At 39.5% G+C, this 15,971-nt stretch overlaps 1 protein-coding gene across 3 annotated transcripts in view; it reads left to right on the top strand.

The window, feature by feature from the left end:
• Window positions 1-15,971, top strand: part of AFF2 (AF4/FMR2 family member 2) — a 476,026-nt gene that overhangs the window by 151,113 nt on the left and 308,942 nt on the right. For 2 of the 3 annotated variants that reach the window (XM_012812888.2, XM_012812886.1), the window contains exons 2-3: window positions 1,800-1,920; window positions 11,673-12,533. In XM_012812888.2, the coding sequence (XP_012668342.1) occupies window positions 1,800-1,920; window positions 11,673-12,533 (982 nt within the window). Of the gene's footprint in view, window positions 1-1,799; window positions 1,933-11,672; window positions 12,534-15,971 lie in introns of all 3 variants that reach the window. The other variant, XM_012812887.1, reaches the window with a different exon arrangement.

Genomic DNA, 15,971 nt, shown 5'->3' with positions numbered 1-15,971 from the left:
TTCTTCTTCTTCTTCCTCCTCCTCCTCCTCCTCCTTCAGGGTTTTAATTATATCTTTCCCTCAGAGGAGAAGGAAGCCAAGAGACCAAAGCAGTTCAGTTCTCTTCATGGGAGAATTAAATGTGATCTATGGGCCTGTCATTCTGAGCTGTCAGGGGCACAAAATGAACAGATAGCTACAAAACTGACATCCTGCCCACATGACTCAGAACCAGGAGACTTGGTTTCTTGTTGGTATGTAGACAATCATCTGCTATGAAAAGCAAAGAAATTGTCCTTTGCAATAAACACCCCCCCACCCAAATATCGCTTTAACTTGTTACTCCATCCCATCCCTGACACCTGATCTGTCTTACATTTAGACAACTTGATGGGCTTGGCTTATACATAGCTTATATGTGATGTTGAGGTGGTCCCAGGCCCACACTTAGCATATTAAAAATGTTGCCGGGCCCAGCGGACTCCATATGAGCCTCCAACCTGAACTCATCAGATACTCACCAACTGTGTGGGGTTCTGGTTTCAATTTGTGAATGGAAATGAAAGAGGGCACTGGAAAAGTGAAACACCTCTGGAGGGCATCTGAGTTTACAAATGATAGGCTGCCTTCCAGGATCTACACTTAGTTTTTTTTTTTGATCAAGTGGGGCCAAGATGTGGGGTAGGTCTCCGAAGGTTTTCTTTGCTCTTACCAGACAGTGATAACATTTGCTAAACATACTCATGAGTGGCTCAGTGAGCTCTTATCTATCTGGCATTGTTTGTACTGTGAAAGTGTAATGTGCATTTCAACATCCTATAAATGTTGCCACTCTTTTAAAATGAAGAAATGAGGATTATGTATCCGGAAGATGAGGCTATCAAAGTCACTTTGAATTTGACAGTTCAAGGATTCCTGTGGAGAAAGGTGGATGATTCATACACTTCATCTAGTTAAGCTGCGTAGATAGTTTATGCTCTAGGCTCTTATTTTGTAAATTAAAGTTTGGATATTCATGAGGAAACTAGCCTATCCACTGTGCTTTTTTATCAGTATGTCTCTTGTAATTCCTTTAGTGATTATGTTCATTTGCATGTCAATTATCTAATTAAGTCTTAACATGGTAATAATACTGATGTAGAGAAGGAGACCTACATTTATACAGTACCTGCTGGGCATTTTATATACATTTATATAATTTGAATTTTCCCAGTGTATATATACTTACTTCTAGAAAGGTTAACATCAAAGACAGAGGAAAACCCTGACAAAAGATATACACTGTCCGAAGATAGGTCATTAAAGTGATTTTTTTTTTCTTTTGGTGGACTTCCAAAAAGGTCCATAAATTCTCCTATAATTCCAGTAAAATAGGCTAACTCTGGTTCAGGAAAGAATTCCAGTTTATCTGCAGTTCCATACTTTGATAATTCCTTTCCCTTAGGGCTTTGTGACATCAGTGGATTCTGAGCCCTAGGCAGTTGGCAACAGATGTAACTTTAATTCAGTACCTTTCTGCATAATGGACTGACTTTGGGGGAGTAGGTAATTGCTTATAATAATCAGGACAAGGGAAAATGATTCTGTTATACTTGCATGGTTATTAATATAAATTATAATAAGAAAGTTTCTGCTTGGTTCTCTATTCTGAAGAGCTGATCAGGATCTTAAACCCAATAAGTATTTGTTTTTTGTTTTTAAATAATTCTGGGCTCTTTATGCAGTGTCAACTTGCATATATTTCTTCTTATTGATAACACAGAAGATTTAAATGACTTACATGACTAATTAATCCTTTTCTCTTTTCCTTTTCATATCAGTCACTATGAACAAGACCGTAGTGCACTTAAAAAAAGGGAATGGGAGCGGAGAAATCAAGAAGTCCAGCAAGAAGACGATCTCTTTTCTTCAGGCTTTGATCTTTTTGGGGAGCCCTACAAGGTAGCCGAATATGTATGTAATTTATCTTTCTGGAAAATAGTTTACTTGTTACATTTTGAACTCACTAATGGCATGTAATTTATATTTAAAGTACCTAAGCCATTTCCAGAAGAATATCTTTTACAAGTGAAATATGTACTATATTTGAGGCAATTGCAAGTTTCTGAGGAAGTCTTCAGAGACAAATTCCATCTTCTTTGGGGGGCACAGTAAGATTTGAGAGAGACTTGTGAAGTCTCACAAGTTTTCCAAGGAACTCCTTTCTGTCTACAGTTCCTAAAGCAGGGAACACACCCTTGGGACTTTCCACTGGTTTGACGGTCAATAGGCAGCCCCTGAAGACTTCATCAGAATGCTGGTGGACATGTCTATTTCTCTTCCTAGTCAGTGCCATCCATTGCAAGGTCATTGCTTTACTTTTACATTTTAAGTTGTTAATAATTGTTTAGTGGTTTTAATACTCTTTTAAAATTACTATTTTAATATGGGGAGGGGGGAGGGGGGGAGGGAGAGGGATTCGAGGGTTCACTTCTGTGGTTCATCTTGCAAGGGTACAAGTGAATCTTTCTATGAGTAGAATATGAATGTTTTGACATAATAACTAAGAAAGTTACATGAAGGCTATGTTAACCAGTTTGATGGAAGTGTCTTGGATTGTGTATGAAAACACCACACTGTACCCCCAAAGTGCATCAATGTACACAGTTCCCTTTCATTAAAAAAAAAGAGAGAAAAAAAATTACTATTTTAGAATAAATGAAAAAACCAACTGTTTTTCCAGGTGGTTAATAATAATGGTTAGGAGATTGCCTCAACAGGGGTGGAGACAGAGTGGGTAGTGAGGCTAGGTTGGTTTTCTAGTGGTATTCTAGAGCTAGCGAGTTGCTCCAATATCCATCAAACTGCTGTGTCTACAAGTACTGATTTTACTATTACTGCTCCTGAACCTCCTATTTAGGGTGGAGATTAGGGGTGAGTAGGAAGAGATTATAATGGAAAAATTTTATTGAATTGCTGGCAGCTGGTTGATTTTTATTGAAATTTCGTAGCATTGTAATTTTCTATAATGCAACAAAAACGATGTATGAAATAAAGCAATAGAGAAAAATTTTAAGAGTTGTGAATTAAAAGAGAACCATTTAAGGGACGGTGACTTTTGGAAAAGGAAAGTTCTTAAGGAGGACAGCATAGGCCCAAATACTACTTTTGGGTAGAAAGTAAGCTATTTGGATTGGTGACTACTGAGACCGGAGTCTTGCTGCCTTGTTAAGAGAAACTAAGTAATTCTTATTAGAGTCACTTGGGTGCCTTCCAAATTTGGTAAGCCTGAGAAAGAAGCTTAGCTTGCCTAAGCTACTGGTTTTCAATCTTTCAGTAACAATATAATCTATAAAAAACATTTTTCCTATCTCAAACAATTTCATTTTGACACTAGCTTTGAATGTGTGTACTTAGGTATCTTATTAGTTTAACAAACCTTTATTGAAGATCCAGTATGTGCTAGCCAATTCCAGTCTAGTTTACAAAATGGAATAAAACATAGTCCCTGACTTCCAAGGAATTACTAGTTCTGTGCCAGAGGTCATCACGAATGAATGATGGTGTGGATGCATGGTGACTGGTTGGCTGATAGCAGTGGAGGGATCAGTGAAGACTTTGTATTCAAACTCACTTCAAGGAGTTAGAAGACAATTCTGGACATGTTGAGAAGTTATTACAAGTTCGTAAGTCATGGAATGGCTAGGACAGGTATACATTTTAGAAAGATGATGTTGGGCAGTAGACTGGAGGAAGGTGAATCTAGAGGAAGATACAGAAGCTGTTGTAGTTGATAAGGGGAGCTGCTGGAAGGAAGGATTTGTGGTATAGTAAGTGAAATGATGGGACTCAGTGTGTAATTGGATGGGAGAAGTATGGGTTGAGAATGAGTGACTCCCAAGTTTTTGACTTGAGAGGATAGTGATATCATTAACAAGCTGTTCAGGAAGAAAACAGAGTTGGTGTTTATAGAAAAAAAAATTCAGTTTTGAGCTTGTCGGATTTGAGATGCCATGGGATATCAAGGGAGAGCTATCTAGTAGGCATTGGCTGTGCAGGCTGAGCACTTGAGAGAGGTCAAAAGAGAGATTTAGCTGTTTCTGTCATGTAGGTGGCAGAGGAAGCTGTGAGAATGAGTTAAATTATGGAGTTAGAAGAGAGACAAGAAGAAAATGCTGGGCAGTAGCAACATTGAAGGAGTAAAAGAGGTGGTGAAAGCAGAGGCCAGGAAAGGAAACTAAAAAGCAATCATCAGAGAAGTAGGAAAGAACCATTTAATAAAAACCAAGGGGATAAAAATTTTATACAGGAAGGATTTGCTAGTTACATGCCTTGAAGAGATCAGGAAAGACAGGGACTGTAAAATGGCTGTTGGATTTGTCAGTGATGGCATAATTGGTGACCTTAGGGAGAGCCATTTTATTTGTTGTTGGTGGTGGTCATTGTGGGAAGCCTAACTGCCAGGGGTTGGAGAGTAAAGAGGAAATGGTTAAGTAAAGAAAGAGAGGCAATCAATGTGGACTTGATCTTGCATCGAAGGAGGAAGGAAGAAGGATAAGTTAGAATGTGAAGGGAATAATTATTAGAAAAATGGAAGGAAGATTTTTTTTAAAGGAGAGAAATGTGAGCACGTTTAGAAATTGATGGAAAGGAACCAACATTGATGGGCAAAGAGAAGATACAGAAGAGAGAGGTGATGTTGAGTGGACCAAGGTACACAGGAAATTTAAAAACAAAAATACAGGAAGTAGAGGCGAGGAGACATGAGCCATGTGGAAGAAAGTAGGAACAGAACATCAGGATGAGAACAAAGCAGGAGAGTAGAAAACAGATTGGAGAAGAGCAAGAAGTTGTGGCTTCCATAAATGGAGGAGAGGTCAAAGGACGATAGGTGTCTTGTACTTTCTCAAAGTGAAAGAGGCACAATCAAACAAGTTTTACATCTTATCTTTGGATGGGTTAGAGAAATGAGCTTTTACTCAAAGGTTTTATTCTGAAAATTCAATATTCGCCCCATTCTCAACACAATTATGAGGTGAAGAACCCTTGATTTATTCTCCCTTTCAGAGTGTTTTGTTTTGTTTTGCTTTGTTTTTAAGAGCTGGTGTCTGGGTCTGTCACAAAAGCTGGAGTGCAGTGGTGTGACATAGCTCAGTGCAGCCTCAAACTCCTGGGCTCAAGTGATCATCTAGTCTCAGCCTTCCAAGTATTTCCTTCATAATTTTAAGTCATGGTGAATTCATGGTCTTATACCTTTAAGTTAAATCCCATCTCTTTTTATTTTTAGATGCTGGCAGTATATTTTTGAGTAAGCAGTTAAAGAAACCTGTTATCAACATTATCAGAAGTTCTCAAAAAACATCTGTCTTGGTGCTGCAAGGGTACATCAAGTAGAGATAAGGATGAGAGCATTTAATCTAGTGCAGATCCAGAGCTCTTATGTGATTGGTAGCTTGTTTCATTTGTGCTATTTGATCAAGAGGAGCTTTTATTCTTGAGTGAAAACTATGAAGGAAAGGAATGATGCTAAAGTTTGGTAATCTAGTAATTCTTTTTCTTTTGCCCTCGCTTTTATGATCAGTTGGAATTTTGGGCTGTGTCCAGGCTCAGGTTTCCTCGAGAGGGTGCTGGAGGAGTATGCCTCTTCTTTTTTCCATATTATGATTCTAGAAGGCTCCAAAAGTACCTCCAAAGGCTCCCCAGACTAAGACTGAGGTGAACACCTTTGGAATATCTGGACATGACAGTGGCAATAGGAGTATTAGAGCTGACTTACTGTCCACTAGTAGAAACAAAGACATACCACAGTTTTATCCTACAGTTGTAGTGAGAATAGGAATCCGACAACATAGCTCAATCCGCTGTACAATACTAACAGTGATTTATAAACTAGCCAGTGTGAATACCGCTCCCTAGGACCTACTACCCTTTATTGGCAGAAGGAGAAGTGGTGATCTCTCATATTCCTGGCTGATTTCTTTTCCTTCTTTGCTTTGCATCTACCAGTGTGAGACTGAAAATTTTATGACTATCCCCGGATTTGGTTGTTGGTGTAGAAGTTCTCTGTTGGTCTGTAAAGCTTATGAATTTCAAATATGAGTTTGTGTTATGATGTTGAAAAGGATGTCTTCAAATGTGACTGAAAATATGATTCCACTTGACAGGTCTTTTAGTGTGGAGAGATTGGTGAGGGACTGGCACGTACCAAGCGCCTACTGTGTGCCAAGCATCGTGTGAGGGCTTTATGTATGTTCACATGCAGTCCTTACAACTAAGTACACATTCCCCCATATTTCCCATGAGGAATTTTAACTCAGACATGTGTGGCAGCTTCTTTGCAGCTTCATATCGTTGTGCATGGGGAATCGAGACTTCGCACCCAGTTCTGCATGCTTCCTTACCTGAAACAGGAAGTTGTTTATCCTCAGACAGGAAGTCCTAAGACTTAATAAACTGACCTTCTAGATGACTATGAGGAAGAAACTTCATTTCTATGACCCTAAATTTTCTCCTTTCTGAATTGAATTATTATAATTGCAATAATAATAACATTTTATAGCTCAACACAGCTCACTAAGAATGAGGAAACTGGGGTGTGGAGAGGTTTTGAGTGGCTTACCCAAGGTCATTAATATCGGGGCAGGTCATATGGAGCCCAGGATACTCTGCTGACTCATATGTTTGTTGTAAGGATCCAGTGAAACAATCACGGAAACCTTGCTTTGAAATCTGTAAGGTGCTATATTAATTCAAGTTATTATCATTATTATAATTAAGGTAAAGAAAGAAATAGCAACTTACAGCTTAGGGAGAATAACCATAAAAATAGTAGAATTAGAAAAAAAGGAGTTGCTGAATCTCATATGTTAACCACAATAAGAGAAAAGAAATAAATAAACTTCGCAACAAATTATCTTGCTACTTTTATTAAAGAGATACACTGTGGCACAATAGCCTCCTAGCACACTGGTTTTGCAATGAAATTATACTACTGATTTGTAGATGGCATTAGAAGCAAACTGAGGGAAGTTTGCATTTCCTGAAGTAATGAGAGGCAAAAAGCCTAAATGAAGGAGTGCTGTTAGTCATGAGCCACAAACCAGACGTATAATTTATGCCTTAAAATACTTGGAAAATGCATTTCCTTGATGATAGAGAAATTGTGATTACTTAGAAAATAATGGCTGCAGAGCCTACCTTTAAGGAATCAACCAATTATCTGGAACGGGAAGTAAAGAAGTGGCCAAATTGAAAGAAGCCTATAATTGATTGAAATGGTTAGATTTCATTTTTGCTGTGTTTATAATGTTCAATCAAGATTGCCGAGAATACCTTCTGCCTTAATAGGGTTGCTAAAACTCTGGAGGGTGAAAAAGAACATTTAGTGTGAATCAGAAGTTACTACAGTGTATAATGAGAGTACATCGTGTATTGTGTATAAATGTATTTCAGGCCCCATTGGGTTTTCTATCCAGTGACTCTTGTACCTATATCTTGAGAAATTTAAAAACCGATTGGCAATTTCCCACCTCTGATGGTGGGAAGGCAGAGTTTACTCTGGTGACCTGGATTGCACTGCTAATGATGTGCTGATTGTTGAATGGTGGTGGGCTTCTTTTTTTTTATTTCAGATTAATATGAGGGTACATTGTTTGCATTTGTTAGGTAAAGTTGAAGTTGTAGTTGAGCCCTTCACCCAGGGAGTGTGCTATACACCCTTACATTGTGTCCATTAGGTGCCAGCTTACAAATTCCCTGCCCTCCTCCTCTCTTCTCTCTTCCTCCTTCCTGTCAAGAAGCCCTCCACCCTTTTTTATGGAATACTATTCAGCCATAAACAAAGGTGGTGGATTTCTTGAAGTTCCATGTCTGTGGGTCCTCTGTGCCTAACTGTGCCACTGAGGGGTTTCAAATTTACCAGTATTTGTCTTAATAACGGCCATGTTAATTCATTCTTATAGCCGCAGCATGTCTGTTACACAAAGCATATGGGCCTTCCTTCAGTCAGCAACTCGGAAACTGTCACCAGTGAACTCAACTTTGAACTATCTGCTATACATTTCCTATCACAAGTTTTTTCTGAGACAGTCCCTCTGTGAGGAACCTAATCTATGGGAGGTGGCATCCCTCCATTCCTCCAGCTTATAATAGCCCCACTCCTATTCATTAGTACACAAGAAAGCTACACACCTGGACTATGTGAGCCTAGACCTCTAAGGCTGCAGACATGATCTCACTGAGTTAGACTTGTAATGTAATATTCTTGCTTTTTAATAATTACTAAAAAAAAAACACAGGAAAAGCATCTTTGTATTTTGTAGAAAACTGATGCACGAAAACTGTCTTTTTTATTTATCAAAGGCTCTTGTAAACAAACCAGTGAGAGGACTTCCTTTTTACATATTAGTATCAGACAATTGTCTGTCTCATTTTATGAAATAGAATATGCTTGCTTCCATCAAAGAGAATTCTGTAACCTGTGAGCTTTTCTTATTTTGCCTTAGCTACCAGGAAGCTCAAAGTTCAATTTAATGTTCAATCATAGTAACCAAGTTAGCCTAACTTTGCCTTCTATTTACATACCATTGACTCTAAGCCATTGCAAATCCTTTATTTTGATATATTCAGGATATGAATTATGATTTATTCTATTTAACTTAGCGAAAGTGTATTGAACACTTAATATATGCCAGACATGTACTAAATTTTAGTGATATAAAGATAAACAAGAGATGGTATCTGACTTTTAAGAGCTCATAGTTTTATTCAAGGAAAGAAATCAAAGTGTAATGTATACTGTGTGGTTGGAGGTTCATTTGCTAGACTAATTCAGAGAATTTCAGTTTTCTCCTAATTTTATTCATGTAGACAATATTTTAGACATTGGACAGTTTAGTTCTCCTTATTTCAAGCATATTTTAAAACCTAGGTGTGGGAAAAAAAATCTAAGCATGAATCTGAAGCTCAAATCATTCTAATAGTAAACAGAAATGAGGGAATATTGAAGCCTAGACAAATTTCTCTCCACTGAAGACAAGTTGAACATGTCTCTTCTATTTACTGCTGAAACAAGAACAGGAACGTGACCACATTATTTGCAAGAAAATGAGCCTTGAGGTTCTTGGCTCCTGATGACATTAGCCTAAAGAGAGTAGAATTACTTCTCTGTGGGTGTTGAGATGAGAGTATTGAGGTGTGTGGTGGTTGGAAATGGAAATGGTATTGTTTCTCCTTGTTGAGTCAGATCCTTGAATATAAGCAGGTATGAATATTAGGCAGTGATCTGACCCAAAACATAAATCTGTTTATAGGGTATTGAGGTGTGCGTGTGGTGGAAATGGAAATGGTGTTGTTCCTCCTTTGTTGAGTCAGATCCTTGAATATAACCAGGTATGAGTATTCATTAGGCAGTGATCTGACTCAAGATATAATCTGTTTGAGTCTAGAACAACCCTGCAAATGTTTAAAGTTTGCATCAGATTCTTGGTGGGTCCTCAGCACAATGGAATTTTTTTGTTTGAAATTTAAGGATTGAAATGAGAGGTAATCTTTGGCTGTTTCCAAATGGCTCATTGTGCAACTCAGTTGAAGGACACTGCTGTAGACAAGCAGTTTATTCTTGTCTTTGCTAAGCGTAATTTCTCCCATTATAAATGACAAGCCTAGGGACTTTTAGGGAATAAAAGTGATTTCTACTCATCTATATCTTTAAGATATGTTTTTCAAAATGTACTTTTGAAAACAGAGGAATTATTCTGCTAAGGATTACATGGTGTGTTAATTGTTGAATCACTTGATCAGCACCAAGGTTGCATATGATGCAATGTGAGATGTACTGGTGGGTAAGCAAACTTGAATTCACATACATTTCTTTGATTTTTAAAGATCCTCATCCCCCACAGAACTCCCTTAGCATATACTTAGCATACTTTCCCCCCTTAATCTTTAAAATTCATAATTCTCTAACTGCCCTTATTTCTTTGGAAGTGTCTTTTATGGTTTTACCCATGTTATGAGTTAAAAACTTTACATGGTATATGGAGATTATGCTAATAATGAGGCCAAGGTTTCTGGTTTCATTCTCTGATTACTCCTTCTTGGTATCCTTTGCTGGTTCCTCTTCTTCTTCCTGTGTCTTAAAGGTTGATGTTTCCCAGGGTCTTCCCTGAGCTCAATCTTCTCATTCTACTTTTTCTTTCCTTGGGTGATTTCATGCATTTCTGGCACTTCACCCTCCATTCATCTGCATATTCTCTCATCTTCACATACAAAGAACAGACACAGCCATACAACCTAGTTTTAGAGTGAGATACTAGACTTGGCTAGATAGATTCCCTGTGTGCACCAGGAGACTGGGCTGTGTTAAGGGCACATGAAATACCGCAGCTATTAAACATCTACTCTTACTAGAGAGTGTACCCATGGGGAGGTGGTCATCCCCTCCTCTGCATAGAAAATGTACCTGTAGCTCCTGAGACCTGAAGGCTGTGTAGGATGGATGGTGTCTTCCCCACCAGTGGCCAGTTGCCAACTAGGTCCTCCCATACTGCTGGCCTTCTGTCTTTGTAATATCGTGGTCTACCATAGTGCAGCCTAGGCACAAAAAAGCCCTTTGCCTTTCTGACTTCAGCAGCTTATTCTGGTAACCTCTTTAGTATATAAAGAGAATAATAAAAGTCATTTTCAAGGATGACCAACTGAGCATTTGTCAAAGTCATTTCTAAATATACAGTTACCCACCAATTTTTTTTTTTAGTCATGAAAGCTTTGCTTTCCATATTACAAAACCCATGTGGGAGCTTAATAATTTTAAAAATAATCATAGCTATTTCAATAGTATACCTTACAGGAGATGGTGTAGCTGGTGTGTTGACGGGCCATAGAATGATTTTGTTGTCTCTGTAATTCCTACACATTAGGCTAACACCGCTTTGAAAAGATGACTTTATTTCAGTTTACTCAAGCAACAGCTTAAATTCTTGAATAAATTTTTCTAAATCATCAAAAAGACACAGGAGAGCCTGAGTCACTGTTGATGAACAATCACACTATTTCAAAGTAAATGAGTATGAATCATCAATCGCCCCCAGAATATGTAGGCAGACACCAGTAATTTATACAGTTCTTTGATTAAAAGGAATTAGATTCACTTTACTCATAAGTTAGCTCAATTAGATGTTGCTTAATCCCATGCCTTTTCTAAACTTATTATAGTCATGATAGCACATTTAACTCTCTTCCTTATCCAGCGGGCTAAGCCTTTTGCTATGTTATGCTGTAGTGCAAAGACTGATGTCTGAAAAACATACGTAAGTTGAAAATTCCATTATAATTCCAATGATAAGTAAGCAGAAGTTAATCATGATGTAGAATGTAGCAATTCAGCTTATCTGACCTCAAATAAATCGTTTTTCTAATAAAGTTAATAAATGACACAATTTAATACTGTCTCCTGATATCCAAGCGTGTTTAAGGACAGGCTAGAGAGTACACAAATGTTAATCATACCTGCTCATTCCAAGAAGCTCTTTCAATAGTGTTATTGATTTTTTTCTTACATAGCACATGAAAAGTATGAAATTTTATGGCAGCATGACAATTTTAAAGAACCCTATATGCTAGTCTACTTAGAGCATCTGTTTGAAACATTAACATTAGGAAACACAAACCTATTCATTCTCTCTCCTCCCACCCCCATCTTTTTGTTATTTTAGACAAACAAAGGTGATGCACTTGCCAACCGAGTCCAGAACACGCTTGGAAACTATGATGAAATGAAGGATTTGCTAACTAACCATTCTAATCAGAATCATCTAGTGGGAATTCCAAAGAATTCTGTGCCCCAGACTCCCATCAACAAAAACGAACCAAGCTTTTTTCCAGAACAAAAGAACCGAATGATCCCAGCTCACCAGGATAATACTCATCCCTCTGCACCAATGCTTCCACCTTCTGTCGTGATACTGAATTCGACTCTAATACACAGCAACAGAAAATCAAAACCGGAGTGGCCACGAGATAGTCATAATCCTAGCACTGTACCAGCAAGCCAAGCTAGTAGTCAGCCAAACAAGATGCAGACTTTGACCCAGGATCAGCCTCAAACCAGACTGGAAGACTTCTTTGTCTACCCAGCTGAACAGCCCCAAATTGGAGCAGTTGAAGAGTCAAACCCACCGGTGAAGGAAGACAGTAGCTTCAAGTCTAGTGGAGAAGATGCTTTCAAAGAAATCTTTCAGTCCAACTCACCAGAAGAATCTGAATTTACAGTGCAAGCGCCTGGGTCTCCCCTAGTGGCCTCCTCTTTATTAGCTCCCAGCAGTGGCCTTTCAGTTCAAAACTTCCCACCAGGGCTCTACTGCAAAACAAGCATGGGGCAGCAAAAGCCAACTGCGTATGTGAGACCCATGGATGGGCAGGACCAGGCACCTGACATCTCTCCAGCACTGAAACCTTCCATTGAATTCGAGAACAGCTTTGGGAATCTGTCATTTGGATCACTCTTGGATGGCAAACCCAGTGCAGCCAATTCAAAGACTAAACTACCCAAGTTCACGATCCTTCAAACAAGTGAAGTAAGTAATTTTTAAAGTTTTGTTTTGTTTCATTTTCTTTCCTTTCTTTTTTCGTTAGTTCACTGCTCTAACCTCTTAATCAAGTATTCACGAGCAGCTCTCATTTACCTATTGAGCCATATATGAGAGTCTTCAAGGTCAGAGTCTGATTCTTGATCTTCTGTCACTTGTGACATGATTGATTAACACTCTACAAATACAGTTAAATCCTTGTAATTTGGAATGACAAAAGACAAGGTCAGTGTGAGTGAATGAACAGTTGGAGTTACAAAATAGTTTCAGAAAAAGCATTTGTAGCAATAATATGTACAAATTAAATCCACTGGAGATTTTAATTGGTCATAGGAGTATAAGGGTCGTGAAAAAGTTGCAAGTCACCATAGGCCTTCACTAGCCAATAACATAAACAGAAAATGTAAAAATTCCTTAAGGTACAATAACAAACAAATGTGACTCACTGGATCCTGACGTGGAAGGCCTTCTTTAAGAATTGTAGTTTCTTGAGCACTTGCAGAGCAATTCATTGGATCATAGTGCTATCTTCTCTACCCTCGATCTTCCCTCCTGCATCGGTTTCCTCAGCAGGTTCCTGCGTAGCCCTCTTATTCCACCTCCATCCCTCCTGTTAAAGCAAAAGGCATTGTGACCAACCACAGTCCCACTGGGTTTAGAATGACTAAATATCCTACCCATCTCAGGAATTGTTGCCTTATAAAAAGAAGTCTGGAGGGACCAAAGCCTCTCCCGAAGGAATGAATCACTAATGATTGTATTCCAGGCCTTGTGGCCCCTGGGTGGGGGGCATGTGTGAGGCTGCCCCTCAGACACCACCGTGTCAGCAGCTGCCTTCTGCACCTCCAGCACTTGATTGGAAGAAGTCTCTGCCTTTAGATTGGATTCCTGTACTGCTGAATAAAGGCTTGAAAAGACACAGAGGAAGAAAGTAGGTTGAAATTCTTAATAGGAGTGGCAGGCAGACAGTCTGAAGTTTTGCAGATTCCCAGTTAGTGCTGTCTGAATTAGTGAAGTCTGGCCACGTGGTCCTTTATTCATCCTCAGCAGATGTGGGGAGTTCAGAGGAGGACGGGATACAGAGGGAGGGAGGCCTGCATTTTCTGGTTGTATATTTTTAATATCGTTTCATTTCTGAGGTGATTTTGCTTTTTGTACCATTATTCATCAAGCCCTGTCAAGCTCCCTTCTAAGCGGCTCTCTAGTCTGTCACCTCTTCTCCACCCTCCCTGCCTTCCAACTGCCAGCCAGCGTCACATGCCTGGACTGCTGTAAGAGCCCCTCCTGACTGATCTCCCTCACTCTGGTCCCTCCTCTCTTCCAAACCATCCTCCATGAAGGCAGATGGTTTGGAGGACAGGAGAGACCAGAGTGAGGGCGATGTCATGTCCTCCTGCTTCTGATTCTATAACGCCTTCTCATCACTGCCAGGGAAAAGTCCCAACTTCTGAGTTCCACGTGCAAGGTTCTTCCCTTTCTGGCTTCATTCTCCCTCTTTGGCCTCATGTTTCACCACTTCTTCATACGCAGATGAAATCGAGCCACATAGAGCTACCTATTGTCCCCTGTCATGTCACACTTTATCACACTTCCTTCCTTTTTTGCCTGCTGTCCCCTCAGCCTAGTATGTCTCTCCCTGCCCTTGTCTTTTCAGTGAAGTCCTATTTCTCCTTCAGGTCTGCTCAGTTGTCACTTCCTGTGTGAAAGCTTCCCTGATGACTCCAGCTTAATTGCCAACCCCTTCCTCTGGGCCCCTCTGGCACCTTGCATACGCCCTGATTAGAACTTACTGCATTGTACTGTAGAGATTCAGTCCTGTGTCTGTCTCCTCCACTAGACTGTGAGCTCCTTGAGGGCAGGGAACATCTCATTCTTCTCTGTATCCCAAGTGCCTAGCAAATGCCTGGCAAATAGGAGATGTTCAATAAATGTTTGTTGGATGAATGAATTTCAAAATGGTTACTTGATTAAGTTTTTCAAGCCATAATGTTAATCAGGTAACATGCACAATGGGAAATAATTGCTAGAAAATCCATCATCTATTATATGTTTTACATAGTACTCTATCTGTTTCGGACTCTGCCCTGCATATATACAGTATACAGTCACTGAGAAATCCTAGTCTTAATTTCTGCTGGGTACAGGTTTTTAATACTTAAAAAAGAGAGGGATCTGCTTTGAAAGAAGAGGAGTACAATGAAAGGCAGAGATACCATTTTTATCCCTTCTCTTGCCGTGGAATCTGCCGTTGTTCCCTCCTTACACTGCCGGGAATGGTCTGGAAATAGCACTGCCTGATGAAGCAGTCTGTCACTCTGTTTCCATACCTCACTGGTGGAGTGACTGATCCCAGACCCAGTGAGGTCCACTCCATGTTGTATTCCTCTCTCTCAAACATTCACAAAATGACTGCCCTAGATTCAGACTGACTCCGTGGTTTCATTCACCTAGATGCTCTCAGTGCACTGGCACACTAATGAGGTACATTTCCAAAGACAATCAGAGCTCTCATCAACTCTGCAGATGATCATCCAAGGAGCAACCTATGTGCCTGTAGCCCTTGGTGATAGTACAAATAGACTTTGGTAGAGCTTTATGTGAAAAATGGGTCGGGGCAAAAATGTTATAATCAAATATCAGTGAGGGAAGAACTTATTTTAAAATATATGTCTTAAGAAAGGATTTGAAAGAGCGGTAGAGAGAAGGTTAGGGTCCTAAAGTCAGGGGCATAATTAGAATTCAAGGCCAGTGTGAAAACCAAACAGAGAAAGAAAGGAAATGCGGAGTTAGACAGCCCAATAGGAGAGCTTAGGGGGGTGAAGATTAAAATGTGGTCATAAATATAGCCAGGGTGGAACATTATGGTTCTTTGAACCTAATGGAATTTATGTGGCTAAAACTCTGACCAAGTCTGAAAATTCACCCTATTAAATCTTGATGCACTTTCAAAAGCACTTAACAGTAGAATTCAGCCCTAGTTCCTGGCGCCAAGTGTTCTAGGCATGCGGTTCCAGGTCCCTAGTCAGTGTAGCCATCTTTGATGAGTGCTAGCATTACTTTGAGTTATTACCAAAAAGGCTTATCCATGGGGCAATCACAGTATTTCCTTGAGAATTCTCACCTCTTTCCCTGACTCTAGTGACAGGAGGCTTACATGTAAGTTAATGAAAGGTATTCAGGGACAGGAGAGAGCAGGATGGATTGAATGACCAGGAAACAGACAGCATTCTAAACTATACAAATAAGCAGATGAGATTATATTTGTGGATTAAGAGTTCACAAATCTTTGTTGAAAAGTGATGTGCAAGTGTCTGTCCGCGTTTGTGTGTCTATACCTGTGTATATAACAGGGAGGTTTTTATTCCTTGTCCCTAAAACATCCCTATGCTTCTTAGATTTCCGTGCCAAGGATAGTGATACTAGGAG

The sequence above is a fragment of the Otolemur garnettii genome, unplaced genomic scaffold, assembly GCF_000181295.1.
Source record: "Otolemur garnettii isolate 467f Iridium unplaced genomic scaffold, OtoGar3 scaffold00231, whole genome shotgun sequence".
Classification (NCBI taxonomy): domain Eukaryota; kingdom Metazoa; phylum Chordata; class Mammalia; order Primates; family Galagidae; genus Otolemur; species Otolemur garnettii.
The sequence above is the reverse complement of the archived record's forward strand: the minus strand, read 5'-3'. Positions and strand labels throughout refer to the sequence as shown.